Here is a 15529-nt window from a genome sequence, read left to right on the forward strand (position 1 = left end):
CCTAAGAGGACTATAAGGGGTGTGCATAAGTGCACAAAAGTGCCTACCGTTCCTGTCCTATTGTTTCCTTTCAATATATGTTCCTGTATATAATGTTATGACAAATAAAATAAAATAAAAAAATAAGCTGGCTAAGGAACTCTGGGAGTTGAAGTCCACAAGTCTTAAAAGAGCCAAGTTTGCAGACCCCCGATTTACCTGTATCTGCATTTGTATCAATATTTTTTTTTTTTTTGTTTGAATATGTAACTGTAACGGAGAAGTAATTGAAACGGTTTATTTTTTTAACTTGAACAGTTAGTATCAATGGTTTTAGTACAGGTGGTCCTCGACTTACGACAATTGAGCCCCAAATTCCTCTGTTAAGTGAGTTTTGGCCCATTTTACGACCTTTCATGCCACAGTGGTTGAGTGAATCATTGCGGTTGATAAGTTAATACCCTGATTGTGAAGCGAATCTGGCTTCCCCATTGACTTTGCTTGCCAGAAGGTCGTAAAAGGGGGATGACATGATCACGTGATCACGTCATCACGTGATCACACATGATCACATCATGATCACGATGACATGATCACATGACCTTGGGATGCAGTAACGGTCATAAATATGAAGCAGTTGCCAAGCATCTGAATTTTGATCACACGATCTTTGGGAGGCTGCAAAAGTTGTAACTTTGAAAAGTGGTCATCCACAGTCACATTTTTCAGTGACGTTGTAACTTGAAACCGTCACTAAATGAATTGTGGTAGGTCGAGGGCTACCTGTATAGGATAGGATATAGTATTCAATGGCAAGAGACAAAAGTACAAGGAACTACTCAATGAACAGTCATGAACTGAAAAGTATCTGATAGAAAATCTGCGTAAGACATCAGTCCCGTTTTTTTCCCCTGACCTCTTCCCCAGCAGCTTCCCTCTACTTCCACAACTACGAAAGCTTTTTCCCCAAATAAGGAGTTGTGGGGACACTTCTTTCAGTCCCTGGCTTTGACCAGATGGGAAACAATGGCAAACAAACCTCGTCATTTCATGAGTTATAGCAATAGCACTCAGACTTATATACCTCTTTACAGCCCTCTCTAAGGGGTTTAGAGTCAGAATATTGTCCCCAACAATTTAGGTCCTCATTTTACCCATCTCGGAAGGATGGAAGGCTGAGTCAACTTTGAGCCTGGTGAGATTTGAACTGCCAAATTACAGGCAGCCGGCAGGCAGCAGAAATAGCCTGCAGTACTGCACTCTAATCACTGCGCAAACACCGACCGTGGATAGAAACATCTCATTTATGCCTGGAGATTGAGGATAAAAAAAAAAAAGAGGGAAAATTATCTATAATTTTACAAAAGATACAGCCCCAGAAAGTAGCATGTTCCAAGAGAAAGGGAGAAAAAAACCATTCCAAATAGATTCTTCAATAATTAAAGTAAGAGCGAACTCTAGCCAATTTTTTTGAAATAATAAATAGGCTTGTGGAGATGAGGAAGTGAGTATTAGCCTTTATTAAAGATGGAGTTCATTGAGGTAATTGTGTATCGGTCAGTTTCACACTATTATCACAGCATTTTTAATCCATGCAGCTCATCCAAACTCACATCGTTGTGGGTTGAGGGTCAGTCCTCGTATTCAGAGTTTGTACGTATGCGAGGCGTTTCTCCCAAAAATTAAGATCTCTTACAGGAAAATAAGGGCATAAATTCAAAGGGCCATTTGAATCTTTTCTTTATAACAGCAACAGAGTTGGAAGGGATCTTGGAGATCATCTAGTCCAACCCCCTGCTCGCGCAGATCTATACTAGGGATTTGAACTGCCGAACTTTCTGATAGACGAGCTCAGCATCTTAGCCACTGAGCCACCTAGCCATCTTCTCCCAGTGGACATTTTTATTCTTCCACATGGTTTCATTTAGGCCTGATCATGTTACTCCCCTGATTGAACATTTCTCCCACAATACAGATATTTCTATTATTTTTTCCCCACGAGGAGTCCTTTTTTCACGAGAAAAGATTTGGAAGGAAAGCTTCGGTTTTACGGTTTTTCTCGCGTGTGGATTCTTTCGTGCTGTGACAGGTGATTGGTTTGGTTGAAACTTTTCCCGCAGTCTGCGCATTTGTACGGTTTCTCTCCCGTGTGGATCCTTTTGTGTTTGACGAGGTTCGCGTTCTGCGTGAAGCTCTTTCCGCACTCTGTGCATTTGTACGGTTTTTCTCCTGTGTGGATCCTTTTATGGCAAAGGAAATTACTGTATTTACAGAAGCTCTTTCCACAGTCTGTGCACCTGTAGGGTTTCTCTCCCGTGTGGATTCTGACGTGAATCCTAAGACCTGAACGGCCACCAAATTTCTTTCCGCAGATCAAACATATATATGGTTTCTCCCCACTGTGGGTTCGTTCGTGTCTTGTGAGGCAGTCCCTATAGGAAAATCTCTTTCCGCACTCCGCGCATTTATATGGCTTCTCTCCTGTGTGTTTTCTTCTATGCGACGTAAGCCGACTGCTTTTATTAAAACCCTTTCCGCACTCCAGGCATGTATACGGTTTCTCTCCCGTGTGAATCCTTTTATGACAAATAAAGTCACTGCTGCAACTGAAGCTCCTTCCGCACTCCTTGCACTGGTACGGCTTCTCCCCCGTGTGAATCCGTTGGTGTTGCAACAGCTTATAGTTCTGATTGAAGCATTTCCCGCACTCCGCACATTTATAGGGGTTTTCTCCCGTGTGAATTTTTTTATGCTGCAAAAGGCTACCGTTGTGACCGAACCTTTTCCCACACTCCACGCACCGGTACGGTTTTTCTCCCGTGTGAATCCTTTTATGGCAAATAAATTGACTGCTCTGATTGAAACTCTTTCCACATTCCGGGCACGTGTAAGGTTTTTCCCCGGTGTGAATTCGTTTATGTTGCAAGAGGTTGCTTTTCTGACTGAAGTTCTTCCCGCACTCCGAACACCGGTAGGGTTTCTCTCCTGTATGGATCCTCTTGTGTTCCACAAGGTGACAGTTTCGCCTGAAATTCTTCCCGCACTCCGGGCATTTGAAGGGTTTCTCTCCCGTGTGGGTCCTCGCGTGGCAAACGAGGACACTGTTGTCGCGGAAGCTCTTGCCGCACTCCGTACATATGTACGGTTTCTCCTCCGTGTGGCTCCTTATGTGCTTCACCAGGTTCGAGCGTCCACTGAACTGCCTCCCACACTGCAGGCACAGGTACGGCTTCTCCCCCGTGTGCGATCGTTGGTGTCTCGTAAGGTGACCGCTTTGACTGAATCCTCGTCCACACACCAGGCACACATACGGTTTCTCCCCTGTGTGTGTCCGTTCATGTATGATCAAGTTTCCTCTCTGAGCAAATGTCTTTTCACACCTGAGACATTCATAAGGTTTCTCCCTTGGGGGAATTTTGGGGGGTAAAATAAGTAATTGTTTCTTACTGAAATCCAATTCACACTCGTATGGTTTCTCCTCATTATGGGAAATGATACGACGGCTGAAACTGAAATTCTCCCCACAATTTATAAATGCATACGGTGTCTCTTGGATGTACGATGGGCGATGTAAATCAAGGTAGGAGGTAGAGCTGATACTTTGCCCATCCTCTTGATATTCATATTGTTCTTCTTCGGTCTGTGTTACAGAATGTTTAGTGAAATCAGAATTCTCTTCGTCTCCTTTGCCACTTCTGAGATATATTCCCTCTTCAACTTGTTGGTCAACTTCCTGGGTTGGGAGATAAAGGACTTCATCGTATCCAGGAGATTCCTCCCCTCCGCTCACTTTACAGATTTTCTCACTCCCTTGCGATGGTTTTTGAACTACAAGCGTGTCTTCTTCAGATTTGATCATTTGCTCCCTGTAGTTCTCGTGCTCTTGTCCGTAAGCTGATTTGAAGAAAGAAAAAGCCACAAAAAGAAAAAAAAATAAGTCTTATAATTTATCCATGAACAAAAAGCGCTGCAAACATTGTTTCTCCCATAAACAAAATTTTGCTGACTTTGTCCATGTATACCTAGAACACTCTAAATTTATGATTTCCTTTAAATGCCATGTGAATACTGAGGAGATGCTAAACTGCCAATGCACGTGGTGTCACTGCAGAACTGTTAAAATATGAATTTAAATTGCTTGTGTACTTGCTGCGTAATGGTTTAAAGTAGGAACTGCATTCTTACCTTCTCTTAACAGTAGCCTACACAACTATCTTGGGCTGAAGCACTCAAGGGAAAAAATGCCACTTATTTTCAGCCTTGAGGGAAGTTTAAAAATCATTTACTCAGAGCCAGAAGAAAGGCCCTTTGACTTAACAGCCAGTATGAAAACTGTCAGCTATTTTCAGACAACCTAAGAAACTGGGGGATTGTCAAGAACAGATGTCAGAGACATTCAGACCAGTACCTTCCTTCCAGGGGTGAAATCCAACAGGTTCTGACAGGTTCTGGTGAACCGGTAGCAGAAATTTTGAGTAGTTTGGAGAACTGGCAAATACCATCTCTGGCTGGCCCCAGAGTGGGGTGGGAATGGAGATTTTGCAACATCCTTCCCCTGGAGTGGGGTAGGAATGGAGATTTTGCGTATCCTTCCCCTGCCAGGCCCACCAAGCTACACCACACCCACCAAGCCATGCCCACAGAACCGGTAGTAAAAAAATTTAGATTTCACCACTGCCTTCCTCTCCTGGAGCCATTTGGGTTACCAGCTCTACAATCAGATCAGAAAGAAACTACAATCATCACTAAAGAACTTCCTCAAATAATATATATAATATATATAACAACAGAGTTGGAAGGGACCTTGGAGGCCTTCTAGTCCAACCCCCTGCCCAGGCAGGAAATCCTACACCATCTCAGTCAGATGGTTATCCAACATTTTCTTAAAAATTTCCGGCCTTGGAGCATTCACAACTTCTGCAGGCAAGTCGTTCCACTTATTAATTGTTCTGACTGTCAGGAAATTTCTCCTTAGTTCTAAGTTGCTTCTTTCCTTGATCAGTTTCCACCCATTGCTTCTTGTTCTAACCTCAGGTGCTTTGGAGAACAGCCCGACTCCCTCTTCTTTGTGGCAACCCCTGAGATATTGGAACACTGCTATCAAGGTCACATAAAGCAGGAGTCTCCAACCTGTGGTCCGTGGCCCACTACCGGACTGCGGGCTAATCGCCACTGGGCCGCGTGAGAGGACGGCCCACTTGTGTGAACCTCGTCATGGATCCACTCATGCAAGCGTCGTCATGGGCACTCCCAGCCCCACTTGTGCGAGCCGCCTTGTCGCGGGCGCTCATGGTCCCACTTGTGCTCGTGTTGCCGCAAACATCGCAGGCGCTCGTGGACGCGCTCACAGACACACATGTGCTTGCCCCTCCCACAAAATCATCCTCTATTTGCTCCCATGTAACACCACTACTACGCAGTCTGCACTGGCTTCCTGTGGTCTTTCGGGTGCGCTTTAAGATTTTGGTTACCACCTTTAAAGCGCTCCATGGCTTAGGGCCCGGGTACTTACGGGACCACCTGCTGTTACCTCATGCCTCCCACCGACCCATACGCTCACACAGAGGGTCTTCTCAGGGTGCTGTCCGCCAAACAATGTCGGCTGGCGGCCCCCAGGGGAAGATCCTTCTCTGTGGGAGCTCCTACGCTTTGGAACGAACTTCCTCCTGGTTTACGCCAAGTGCCTGATCTTCGGACTTTTCGCCGTGAGCTGAAAACACATTTATTTATCCAAGCGGGACTGGATTAAAAGTTTTACTTAATTTTAACTGGGGTTAGTTGTTAATTTTTAGGTAATGGGGTTTTATCATTTTAATTGTAATTTTAAATTTTGGCCTATTTAAATAAGTTTTTTAATTAGTTTTTATTGTGTATGATTTCTGTATTTTTATCTGGCTGTTAACCCCCTGAGTCCTTCGGGAGATAGGGCGGTATAAAAATTTGATTAAATAAATAAATAAATAAAATAAATATTTCCTCCCTCTCGGGGTGGGTTCTACTTACCTTTACTATCAGTTCGCATCGGGCCCATGCGCGCGCGCTCAGCTCGCGCACTCTTCTGCGCATGCGCAGAAGAGTTTTGATGATGTTTGCGTCAGTGGACGGATCCTCCCGCCAGCTTCACTACCGGTTCTATAGAACCAGTCCAAACCGGGGGCAACCCACCACTGCTCCCTCCCCCCCGTTCCAGGCTGCCAATCCAGTAAGGTTGGGGAACTGTGCAATGAAGTATCTCTAGTATCAACTTCTATATACATTTATTTTGATCTTAGAAATAAAAAAAGCCCAGAATGCCCTTTTTCTAGCTAAAAGGTGTCATCTCACCACATGGATGACAAACAATTTCCATAGTTATTTGAACCCAGAGCAAAGTGGAGCCTTACCCAGAGCGGCCACACTCCTAAAATTCTCCAGCATGACTTCCCCATGTAAGGCTCTCTGGCTGGGATCCAGCAACGCCCACTCCTCCTCCGTGAAATACACAGCCACCTCTTCGAAGGACACCGAATCCTGAAAGTCAAATGAAAAATTCCTTAACAGAAACTCCAGAACATTCTCTTCCCAGAGTTTCCAACATCCTAAAAATGAGTTTTGCAAGAAAGAAAATGCTCCTGTCGTGTCCCACCCCCCTACTCCGACGAACGAGTCAAGGAAGTCCGTGACAAACTTGGCAATGAAGCCTTTGTAGCTTGCCAAGTTCCTTCGAGGTTTATCAGGGCAGGCAGGAGTCCAAGTTGTGACTTCAGCGATAGAGTCCGATATCAGCAAACTAGCTAAGACTTTGCTTGACTCAAGGTTGGAATGCCAAAAGCAGGTCCTTTATATAGGCTGTGGGGTGTGGCTCCATGACTCAGCATTTATCCAGGCCTGCCCCACCCCTCCTTCTGCTGGCGTCGCCTCTCAGATCTCTGGAAGCGAGGGTCCTCCTACCCTGAATTGTCTTCAGCTGGATCTGCTGGCAGCTTCTGGGAAAGGGAGGGGTCAGAGGGAGTAGGGCCGAGTAATTCCAGCATCTGGCTGCCTTCCTGCTCTGACGGCTGAGCCAAAGGAACACACGCTGTACGAGTGAGGTTTATCGGGCTTGTCCTCCCACTCCTGGAATCCTCTCCGGGCATGGGACCAGGGCCGGGGGCTGGAGGCATGACATCTTCATTATCAGACTCGGAGTCTGATAAAAGGCCCGGTTGGAGGCGGGAGGGGCCCGGCTAAGGAGAGGAGGGAGGACGAGTCACAACAGCTCCTCTTTTGGATAAGATACCAGGTTTTATGGCTGCCTTTCCAAATATTTCATATCTCGTATATGCCACTTAATCTATCAAAAGGGCTATCAATAGATACAAACTAAACGTAACCCGCTCTAATCTTGATTGCAGAAAATACGACTTCAGCAATAAGAGTAGTAAATGTCTGGAACACCCGACCTGATCCTGTTGTTAGTCTCTCTAACCCCCGTACCTTTTACCTTAAACTGTCTCCCGCGGACCTAACACGTTTATTAAGAGGTCCCTAAGGGGGCGTACATAAGCGCACTAGTGTGCCTACCGTCCCTGTCCTACTGTCCCCATTTATATGTACTCATTTTATGAGTTTATGGCTATGTTTTGCTTATTTATATCCATTCATTTGCGCCATTTTTTTTCATGTGTCCATGTCTACCGTATATACTCGAGTATAAGCCGAGTTTTTCAGCACGTTTTTTGTGCTGAAAAACGTCCCCTCGGCTTATACTCGGGTATATACGGCTTATACTCGAGTTTTTTTTCTTCTTCTTTTTTTCACATTATACCGGATGGCGCAAACTTGGCGGGCTTTTGCATTAGCGCGGGGAAGCCCTGCCGGTGCAGTGAGAGGGCGGGGCGGGGGAGCCGCCAGCCTTCTCGGCTGAGGGAGGAGGTTTCCCGACCGGTAGCTGCCTCATTTCCCACCCTCGGCTTATACTCGAGTCCCCAGTTTACCCCAGTTTTTTGGGGTAAAATTGGGGACCTCGGCTTATACTCGGATCGGCTTATATTCGAGTATATACGGTACGTCTATACTGATACTGTTTCCTTGTACTTGTTGACAAAATAATGAAATATAATAAATAAAATAAATCTGGTTAGAATTTAACGTTAATGCTGTTCTCTTGCTATAAATCAGGAGTCTCCAACCTTGGCCATTTTATGACCTGTGGACTTCAACTCCCAGAATTCCACAGCCAGCATGCGTCTGCTGAGGAATTCTGGGAGTTGAAGTCCACAAGTCGTAAAATTGTCAGGGTTGGAGACCCCTGCTATAAATAGACTTCTCTGGTTGTTTTGTGGCTACTCTCAACTAATATATTAATAATAGAGTGCACAAAAGAGTTGATCCCTCTTCTTGCATATCCCTAACATTGCAAAGCATTTATTTTAAGGCACAAAAAACCCATGAATGCACAAGTGATTCCATGAATATATTCGGCTTCTCAATAAGTTGCGCTTCAACAGCTAACTTGGAAACAGGACCGTGCCACTGAATCCTGATCTCAACATTTGATTTCCTTATAGTGATCTATATCAGGAGTCTCCAACCTTGGTCCCTTTAAGACCTGTGGACTTCAACTCCCAGAGTCCCTCAGCCAGCAAAGCTGGCTGAGGAACTCTGGGAATTGAAGTTCACAAGTCTTAAAGGGACCAAGGTTGGAGACCCCTGATCTACATTGAGTCTCATGACAGAACCAGATCCCGAAATGGTTCCCTGTACTTCTAAAGCTTCCCTACCTGAGCTGTTGCTGATCCATGACAACGAGGGTTTTGATCCTCCTCAGAGATGCTTCCCCACAGCTGCTTCATAGGGGAGGGATGGGAGAGACCTTTTCTTCCTTCAGGAGGAGTTACCAAGACTGACTGATTCAGAGGCTCCTGCATCTAAAATCAACAGCCGGGATGATGGAAAAATAATTAGATTAAAACAACTGAATATACTGATTACTGATAGTAGTGAGGCAGAGAAGCAGGAGGAGTCTGTTCCTAATATACGCATGAGAAGAGCTGCCAGAAGGCAAGAGTAGCTCAAGCAAAGAGTACGACTCGGGAGTAGGGCCAAGAGATGACTGGCCCCTCCCATAAGGCTTAAAAGACCAGCAATGGCGTTTGGGCTTTGCCGGAAAACAACATTGATAGCTTCGTCTTGTTGCATTTATTTTGTATCGGTGTCTTCTGAACTTTGGCCAAGAAAGGCCTTTGGCAGTTTGCCTAATTGGACTAAGATTTGCGATAGGACTGAGGAATTTATGTTGGGAGGAATTTGCTTTAATTTAGTTGGACTACGGTGGGAATGAAGTAATTCTCAGCTGTTCTAATAAAGTTTGTTCGTTTTTACACTGACTGAGTTTCCTACTACCTACTGGAGCCTGGGTCACAACAGAACTTTAGGAATCAATGATGGAGGAATTCTTGCTATGAATATCTTATTATGCCCCTGCTATGAAATAGCAATAGCTATTATAACAATATACTTATCGGTGCTTTACAGTCCCTCTCTAAGCGGTTTACAGAGTCCGCCTATGGCCCCCAACAATCTGGATCCTCATTTTACCAACCTCGGAAGGGCGGAAGGCTGAGTCAACCCTATATTCATAGTTGGCAACAGAAATTCCCTTCGGATCTTTCTCCATCCTGTGGAATAATCTGGATGGGAGGAAAACACCACTCTGGGACTGAAAATTATGTGACAACGGGGATGCCGCCACGGTCATTAAGTGTGAAAAATGGTCATAAGGCACTTCTTCCGCAGTGCCGCTGTCACTTCGAATGATCACTTAACGGAACAATTGTAAATCGGGGACTACCAGTTAATCTGGCATTGGTGTAAACTGGCATTTGTGTCTGCAAAGGTGGGCCGTGTTACATCCATAGTTGGAGATGCAAATTCCCTTGGGATTCCCTCTCCCTCCTGTGGAATAATCTGGATGGGAACCAGAACTCTGGAACTGAAAGTGGAGGGAAACCAGAGCATTGTCTATAGCCTAACTAGGTGGCTCAGTGGCTAAATTACTGAGCCTGCCGAAATGTCGGCAGTTCGAAACCCTAGCACAAGTCTCCTGCTTGAGCAAGGGGGTTGGACTGGATGACCTCCAAGGCCCCTTCCAACTCTGTTACGGTTACCTGCCTTTGAGCAGGGCAAGGGAACTGGATCTTCTTCCCAGGACGGGAGACCCTCACTTTCTGTCATCATTTCAAATGGTCACTAAATGAATTGCTGTAAGTCGAAGACTACCTCTAATTTGGACGAGCAACGAGAACCCTGGGACTGAAAGTGGAGGGACACCAAGGCATCTCCTATTGATAGGCCCTGCCTTTGAGCCGGGGGCGGGGGCGGGGGGGGGCAAGGGAAGTGGATCTTCCCCCCCAGGAAAGGAGACCCTCACACCTTCCCTTTCAACTTCAAACGGTCACTAAACGGACTGTTGTAAATCAAGGGCTGTCGGTAAACAAACAGGATTCTGGGACTGAAAACTGGTCTCTGCCTCGCGAGTCCCAGCTGATGGGGAGGACATGGGGATTTTGCAGTAACCTTCCCTGCCACGCCCACCAAGCCACACCCACAGAACCGGTAGTAAAAATTTTTTTGAAACCCACCACCACCTCACCCCTTCCGTTGTAACTCTGAACGGTCACTAAATGAACTGTTAACTCGAGGACTACCTGTAATCTGGGGGGGGGGGGCGGAGGGGGCGGAGAAACACCGGATTCTAGGACTTCAATTGGAAGGGAAAGCAGAGCATCTCCTATTGATAGGCCCTGCCTTTGAGCCGGGGGCGGGGGGGGGGCAAGGGAACTGGATCTTCCTCCCAGGAAAGGAGACCCTCACACCAGAGGTGGGTTTCAGCAGGTTCTGACCAGTTCTGGGGAACCGGTAGCGGAAATTTTGAGTAATTCGGAGAACTGGTAAATACCACCTCTGATTGGCCCCCATCTATTCTCTGCCTCCTGAGTCCCAGCTGATGGGGAGGAAATGGGGATTTTGCAGTAACCTTCCCTGCCACGCCCACCAAGCCACACCCACAGAACCGGTAGTAAAAAATTTTTTGAAACCCACCACCACCTCACCCCTTCCGTTGTAACTCTGAACGGTCACTAAATGAACTGTTAACTCGAGGACTACCTGTAATCTGGGGGGGGGGGGCGGAGGGGGCGGAGAAACACCGGATTCTAGGACTTCAATTGGAAGGGAAAGCAGAGCATCTTCTATTGATAGGAGCTGCATCCGAGCCGGTCAAGGGAAGTAGATTTTCCTCCAGGGGAGGGCATTTATTTATTTATTTATTTATTTTGTCACACAGTGTATATATAAGCATGAGCATGTAATAACTATACAATATATAAGCATGCATATGAGTATGTAATAACTATTGTTCCTTTCACTACATCAAATTAACACAGCTATTGCATACTTTTACTTATACATACATATTTTTCTTTCATGGTGTGTTGTTTTTAATTTATGACGATGTTTGTGTGTTCTGTTGTGACAAAAATAAATAAATAAATTAAAAAAAAAGAAACAATGTCCCATCCCATCCCATGCCGCCTCCTCCTCCCCCTCCTGGGCCCGAAGAGGGCTGAGCGGGAAGCCTCCGGCCAGGGGCTCCTCCCGGGAACAGCTCTCCCACCCCCACCTGCCCTCCCGCAATCTCCGGGGGCAGGATCCGCTCCGGGATCTTTCTCCCCCGATCTCTCCACCCCGATCTCCTCCTCCTCCTCCTCCTCTCGGGGCTCCAGCCAGCCCAGGGCGAAGCTGCTGCAGACCGGCTCCTCGGGGATGCCCCGGCCCGGGCCTCCTCCTCCTCCTCCTCCCCCTGGGCCGGAAGAGGTCTGAGCGGGAAGCCTCCGGCCAGGGGCTCCTCCCGGGAACAGCTCTCCCACCCCCACCTGCCCTCCCGCAATCTCCGGGGGCAGGATCCGCTCCGGGATCTTTCTCCCCCGATCTCTCCACCCCGATCTCCTTCTCCTCCTCCTCCTCCTCTCGGGGCTTCAGCCAGCCGAGGGCGAAGCTGCTGCAGACCGGCTCCTCGGGGATGCCCCGGCCCGGGCCTCCTCCTCCTCCTCCCCGCGGTTAGCGGCGCTTTCTCCCGACCTCCTCCGGGCTGCCCCGCCGTGCCTCTAGCCCCGTTCCTCTCCTCTCCTTGCCCGGCGCTCAGCCGCTCCGCTCCGGATTCCCCTTCCCCGCCGATCCCTTCTTCCCGAGGGGGGGGGAAAAGCGGGATGGCGCTTCCCGGCGATCTGGATACGGGGAAGCGCGGCTGCCGCTGATCTCTGCCCCGCCCCCCCCCCCCGCCGGGAATCCGCTCCCGGCGAAACGCCCTTCCACCCCCCCCCCACCTCTCCTCCGGGAGGCTTGGATTTACGGGCGAGAGAGCGCTCCTTCCTAGAGAGGCATCGGTCGCTCCTACAGCCGCCCCTCCCCTCCACCAAACCTTTCCCTTCCGCCTCTTTCCCCTAGGGGAAGGGGGTCCTCCAACCTTGGTCCTCCAAGAGTCCCTCAGCAAAGCTGGCTGAGGGACTCTGGGAGTTGAAGTCCACAAGTCTTAAAGGGACCAAGGTTGGAGGACCCCCTGCTTGTCAAAGCTCCCTCGCGCATGCTCCGTCCCTCCCCTGCTAATAATGCCGTTTTGTATTCTTTGGGCTCCCGTTCGGGTCTTTGGAAAAAGGAGAGGATTGGCTGGGGCGGCTAGTCCTCGACTTACGACCACAACGGAGCCCGCCGTTCCTGTGGGACGGGCAGTTAACTAGTTTTGTGACTCGTTTTGCCACCTTTGTGAAAGTGAATCGCTACAGTGGTGGTGGTGGTTGGTTTTATTTTATTTTATTTATTTATTTTGTCAAACACAACAGTATATATAAGTAACATAACATAACATCAGAGTTGGAAGGGACCTTGGAGGCCTTCTAGTCCAACCCCCTGCCCAGGCAGGAAACCCTACACCATCTCAGACAGATGGTTATCCAACATTTTCTTAAAAATTTCCAGTGTTGGAGCATTCACAACTTCTGAAGGCAAGTCGTTCCACTTATTAATTGTTCTAACTGTCAGGAAATTTCTCCTTAGTTCTAAGTTGCTTCTTTCTTTGATCAGTTTCCACCCATCAGTTTCCACCCAAGTATAAGCATGAAATAACCATACGGATTGGATACAGTCAAAGGGAACATTAGGACAGGTAGGCACACTGGTGCTCTTATGCACGCCCCTTACAGACCTCTTAGGAATGGGGTGAGGTCAATAGCAAGTAGATAGTTTTTGGTTAAAGCTTTGGGGATTTTGGGAAGAGACCACAGAGTCAGGTAGTGCATTCCAGGCATTAACAACTCTTGTTACTGAAGTCATATTTTCTGCAATCAAGATTGGAGCGGTTCACATTAAGCTTAAATCTATTGTGTGCTGGTGTATTGTTGCGATTGAAGCTGAAGTAGTCTTCGACAGGAAGGACATTGCAATAGGTGAGTCTATGAGTTAAACACAGGTCCTGTCGAAGGCAGGCGGAGTTCTAAGTTTTCTAAACCCAGGATTTCAAGTCTGGTGGCATAAGGTATTTTGTTGTGATCAGAGGAGTGGAGAACTCTTCTTGTAAAATATTACTGGACACGCTCAATTGTATTAATGTCTGAAATGAGGTGTGGGTTCCAGACAGGCGAGCTGTATTCGAGAATTGGTCTAGCAAATGTTTTGTATGCTCTGGTTAGTAGTGTAATCTTTCTGGAGAAGCAGCTATGCAAGATTAAGTTTACAACTCTTAAAGCCTTTTTGGCGATGTAGTTGCAGATCGTTTGATATGAAAAGTCCAAGTTCAGTGAATCTGGCTTCCCCTATTGGCTTTGCTTGTCTGATGGTTGCAAGAGGGGATCGCATGACCCCAGAATACGGCAACCGCCGTAAATATGAACCAGTTGTAAGCATCCGGATGTAAATCACATGACCATAGACCATAGTTACGGCGACTCTTCTTTCAGTCCTTCAGTTAGGAAGGTCCTAACTGCTTGTGAGAAGAAGCAATGCTGCTTCCTTGTCCTCCATCTTGTAAATGGCCGTGTCACCACAGCATCCCTCCAATTATAATCATGGATGTTTTCCCACCCTCTTAACCTTTCTCCCACAGCATATGCCCTTGGTCTAAACCAGGGGTGTGAAACACAGGGCCCGTGGGCTGCATCTTGCCCATGATGTGGTTGGATGCAGCTTGCAGGGCTATCCTGGAAAATGTAAGGAGCCGGCCCATGTTGCTTTGGCCTGGTCTATCCAGTGTGAAGAGGAAACATGTCAGCAGTTGGCGGAGTGGCGTCAAGCTGGCCACGCCCACCCAGTTAGCCACACCCACCTAGTCGGCCATCTTCTCCACCCCCCCACCCCCGGTCAACCACAGGCTTGATGCGGCCCTCAATATTTATATTTATTTTATATTTATTTGCATTTATATCCCTCCCTTCTCCAAAGATTCAGGGCGGCTTACACTATGTCAAGCAATAGTCTTCATCCATTTGTATATTATATACAAAGTCAACTTTTATTGCCCCCCCAACAATCTGGGTCCTCATTTTACCTACCTTATAAAGGATGGAAGGCTGAGTCAACCTTGGGCCTGGTGGGACTTGAACCTGCAGTAATTGCAAGCAGCTGCTGTTAATAACAGACTGTCTTAGCAGTCTGAGCCACAGAGGCCCTGTGAAGTTGAGTTTGACAACCCTGGTCTAAACAGAGAAGAACGCCTCTCGAGAATGTCCCAAAGCTGTTTTTTCAAGAGGTGACTGGACTTTCTTGCTTTTCTTTGAAGACATTTTGCTTCTCATCCAAGAAGCTTCTTCATCCAAGAATGAACAAATTCTTCTTGGACGAGAAGCGAAACGTCTTCAAACAAAAAAGTCCAACTGCCTCTTGGAAAAAACACTTTTGGGCAACCATGACCTGGATGACCAAGAATCTCCGTAGACACCTGTCAAGAATGTATCATTGAAACAAAAAGCAATGACTAGCATATTTCTCAGAGCAAGAGGGCCAAAAAACCCACCCAAAAAACCAGAAGAACCCCCAAAACTAGACAAGGAGTATCAAACCACAACTGGCCATGAGCCACCAGTATCACAAACTTACAGCATGTCTTTGACCAGATGGAAGGGATGGCAAATAAAACCTATGATTTAATGCAGGGGTGTCCAAACTTGGCCCTTTGAAGAGTGGTGGACTTCAGCTCCCAGAATTCCCCAGCTAGCATGAGCTAGAAATATGAGCAAGTTGCTGGCTGGGGAATTCTGGGAGTTGAAGTCCACCACCACTTCAAGGGGCCAAGTTTGGACATCCTTGATTTAATGAATTATGGATGGAAGCATCTCACTTATACCTGGAGATTCAGGATAAGGGCCTCTGTGGCTCAGGCTGCTAATGCAGTCCGTTATTAACAGCAGCTGCCTGCAATTACTGCAGGTTCTAGTCCCACCAGGCCCAAGGTTGACTCAGCCTTCCATCCTTTATGAGGTAGGTAAAATGAGGACCCAAATTGTTGGAGGGCAATAAGTTGACTTTGTATATAAATATAGAA

The 15529-nt window shown here is 47.1% G+C and overlaps 1 protein-coding gene across 5 annotated transcripts; it reads right to left on the minus strand.

The window, feature by feature from the left end:
• Positions 1-1481: 1481 nt before the first annotated feature.
• On the minus strand, positions 1482-12417 carry LOC131189837 (zinc finger protein 260-like). 5 transcript variants are annotated; one of them, XM_058166347.1, is made up of 4 exons: positions 12350-12417; positions 8721-8867; positions 6363-6489; positions 1482-3873 (listed from the first exon to the last, which is right to left on the minus strand). In XM_058166347.1, the coding sequence occupies exons 2-4, from the start codon at positions 8865-8867 to the stop codon at positions 2027-2029; spliced, it is 2121 nt and encodes a 706-aa protein (XP_058022330.1). In that variant the 5' UTR covers positions 12350-12417; the 3' UTR covers positions 1482-2026. The 5 variants fall into 5 exon arrangements, with proteins under 5 accessions (XP_058022330.1, XP_058022329.1, XP_058022328.1 ...); XM_058166346.1 differs by lacking the exon at positions 12350-12417 and adding an exon at positions 12132-12296; XM_058166345.1 differs by lacking the exon at positions 12350-12417 and adding an exon at positions 12103-12276.
• Positions 12418-15529: the final 3112 nt, after the last annotated feature.

Source organism: Ahaetulla prasina, chromosome 2 (genome assembly GCF_028640845.1).
Source record: "Ahaetulla prasina isolate Xishuangbanna chromosome 2, ASM2864084v1, whole genome shotgun sequence".
Classification (NCBI taxonomy): Eukaryota; Metazoa; Chordata; class Lepidosauria; order Squamata; family Colubridae; genus Ahaetulla; species Ahaetulla prasina.

Coding starts and splice junctions, on each gene's coding strand:
- LOC131189837 (XM_058166343.1), bottom strand. CDS start 9,697: ATGACCGTGGCGGCATCCCCGTTGTCACATAATTTTCAGTCCCAGAGT. Junction 6,490..8,720: donor ATGGATCAGCAACAGCTCAG/GTAGGGAAGCTT, acceptor TTTGACTTTCAG/GATTCGGTGTCCTTCGAAGA. Junction 3,874..6,362: donor TAGGAGTGTGGCCGCTCTGG/GTAAGGCTCCAC, acceptor TCTTCAAATCAG/CTTACGGACAAGAGCACGAG.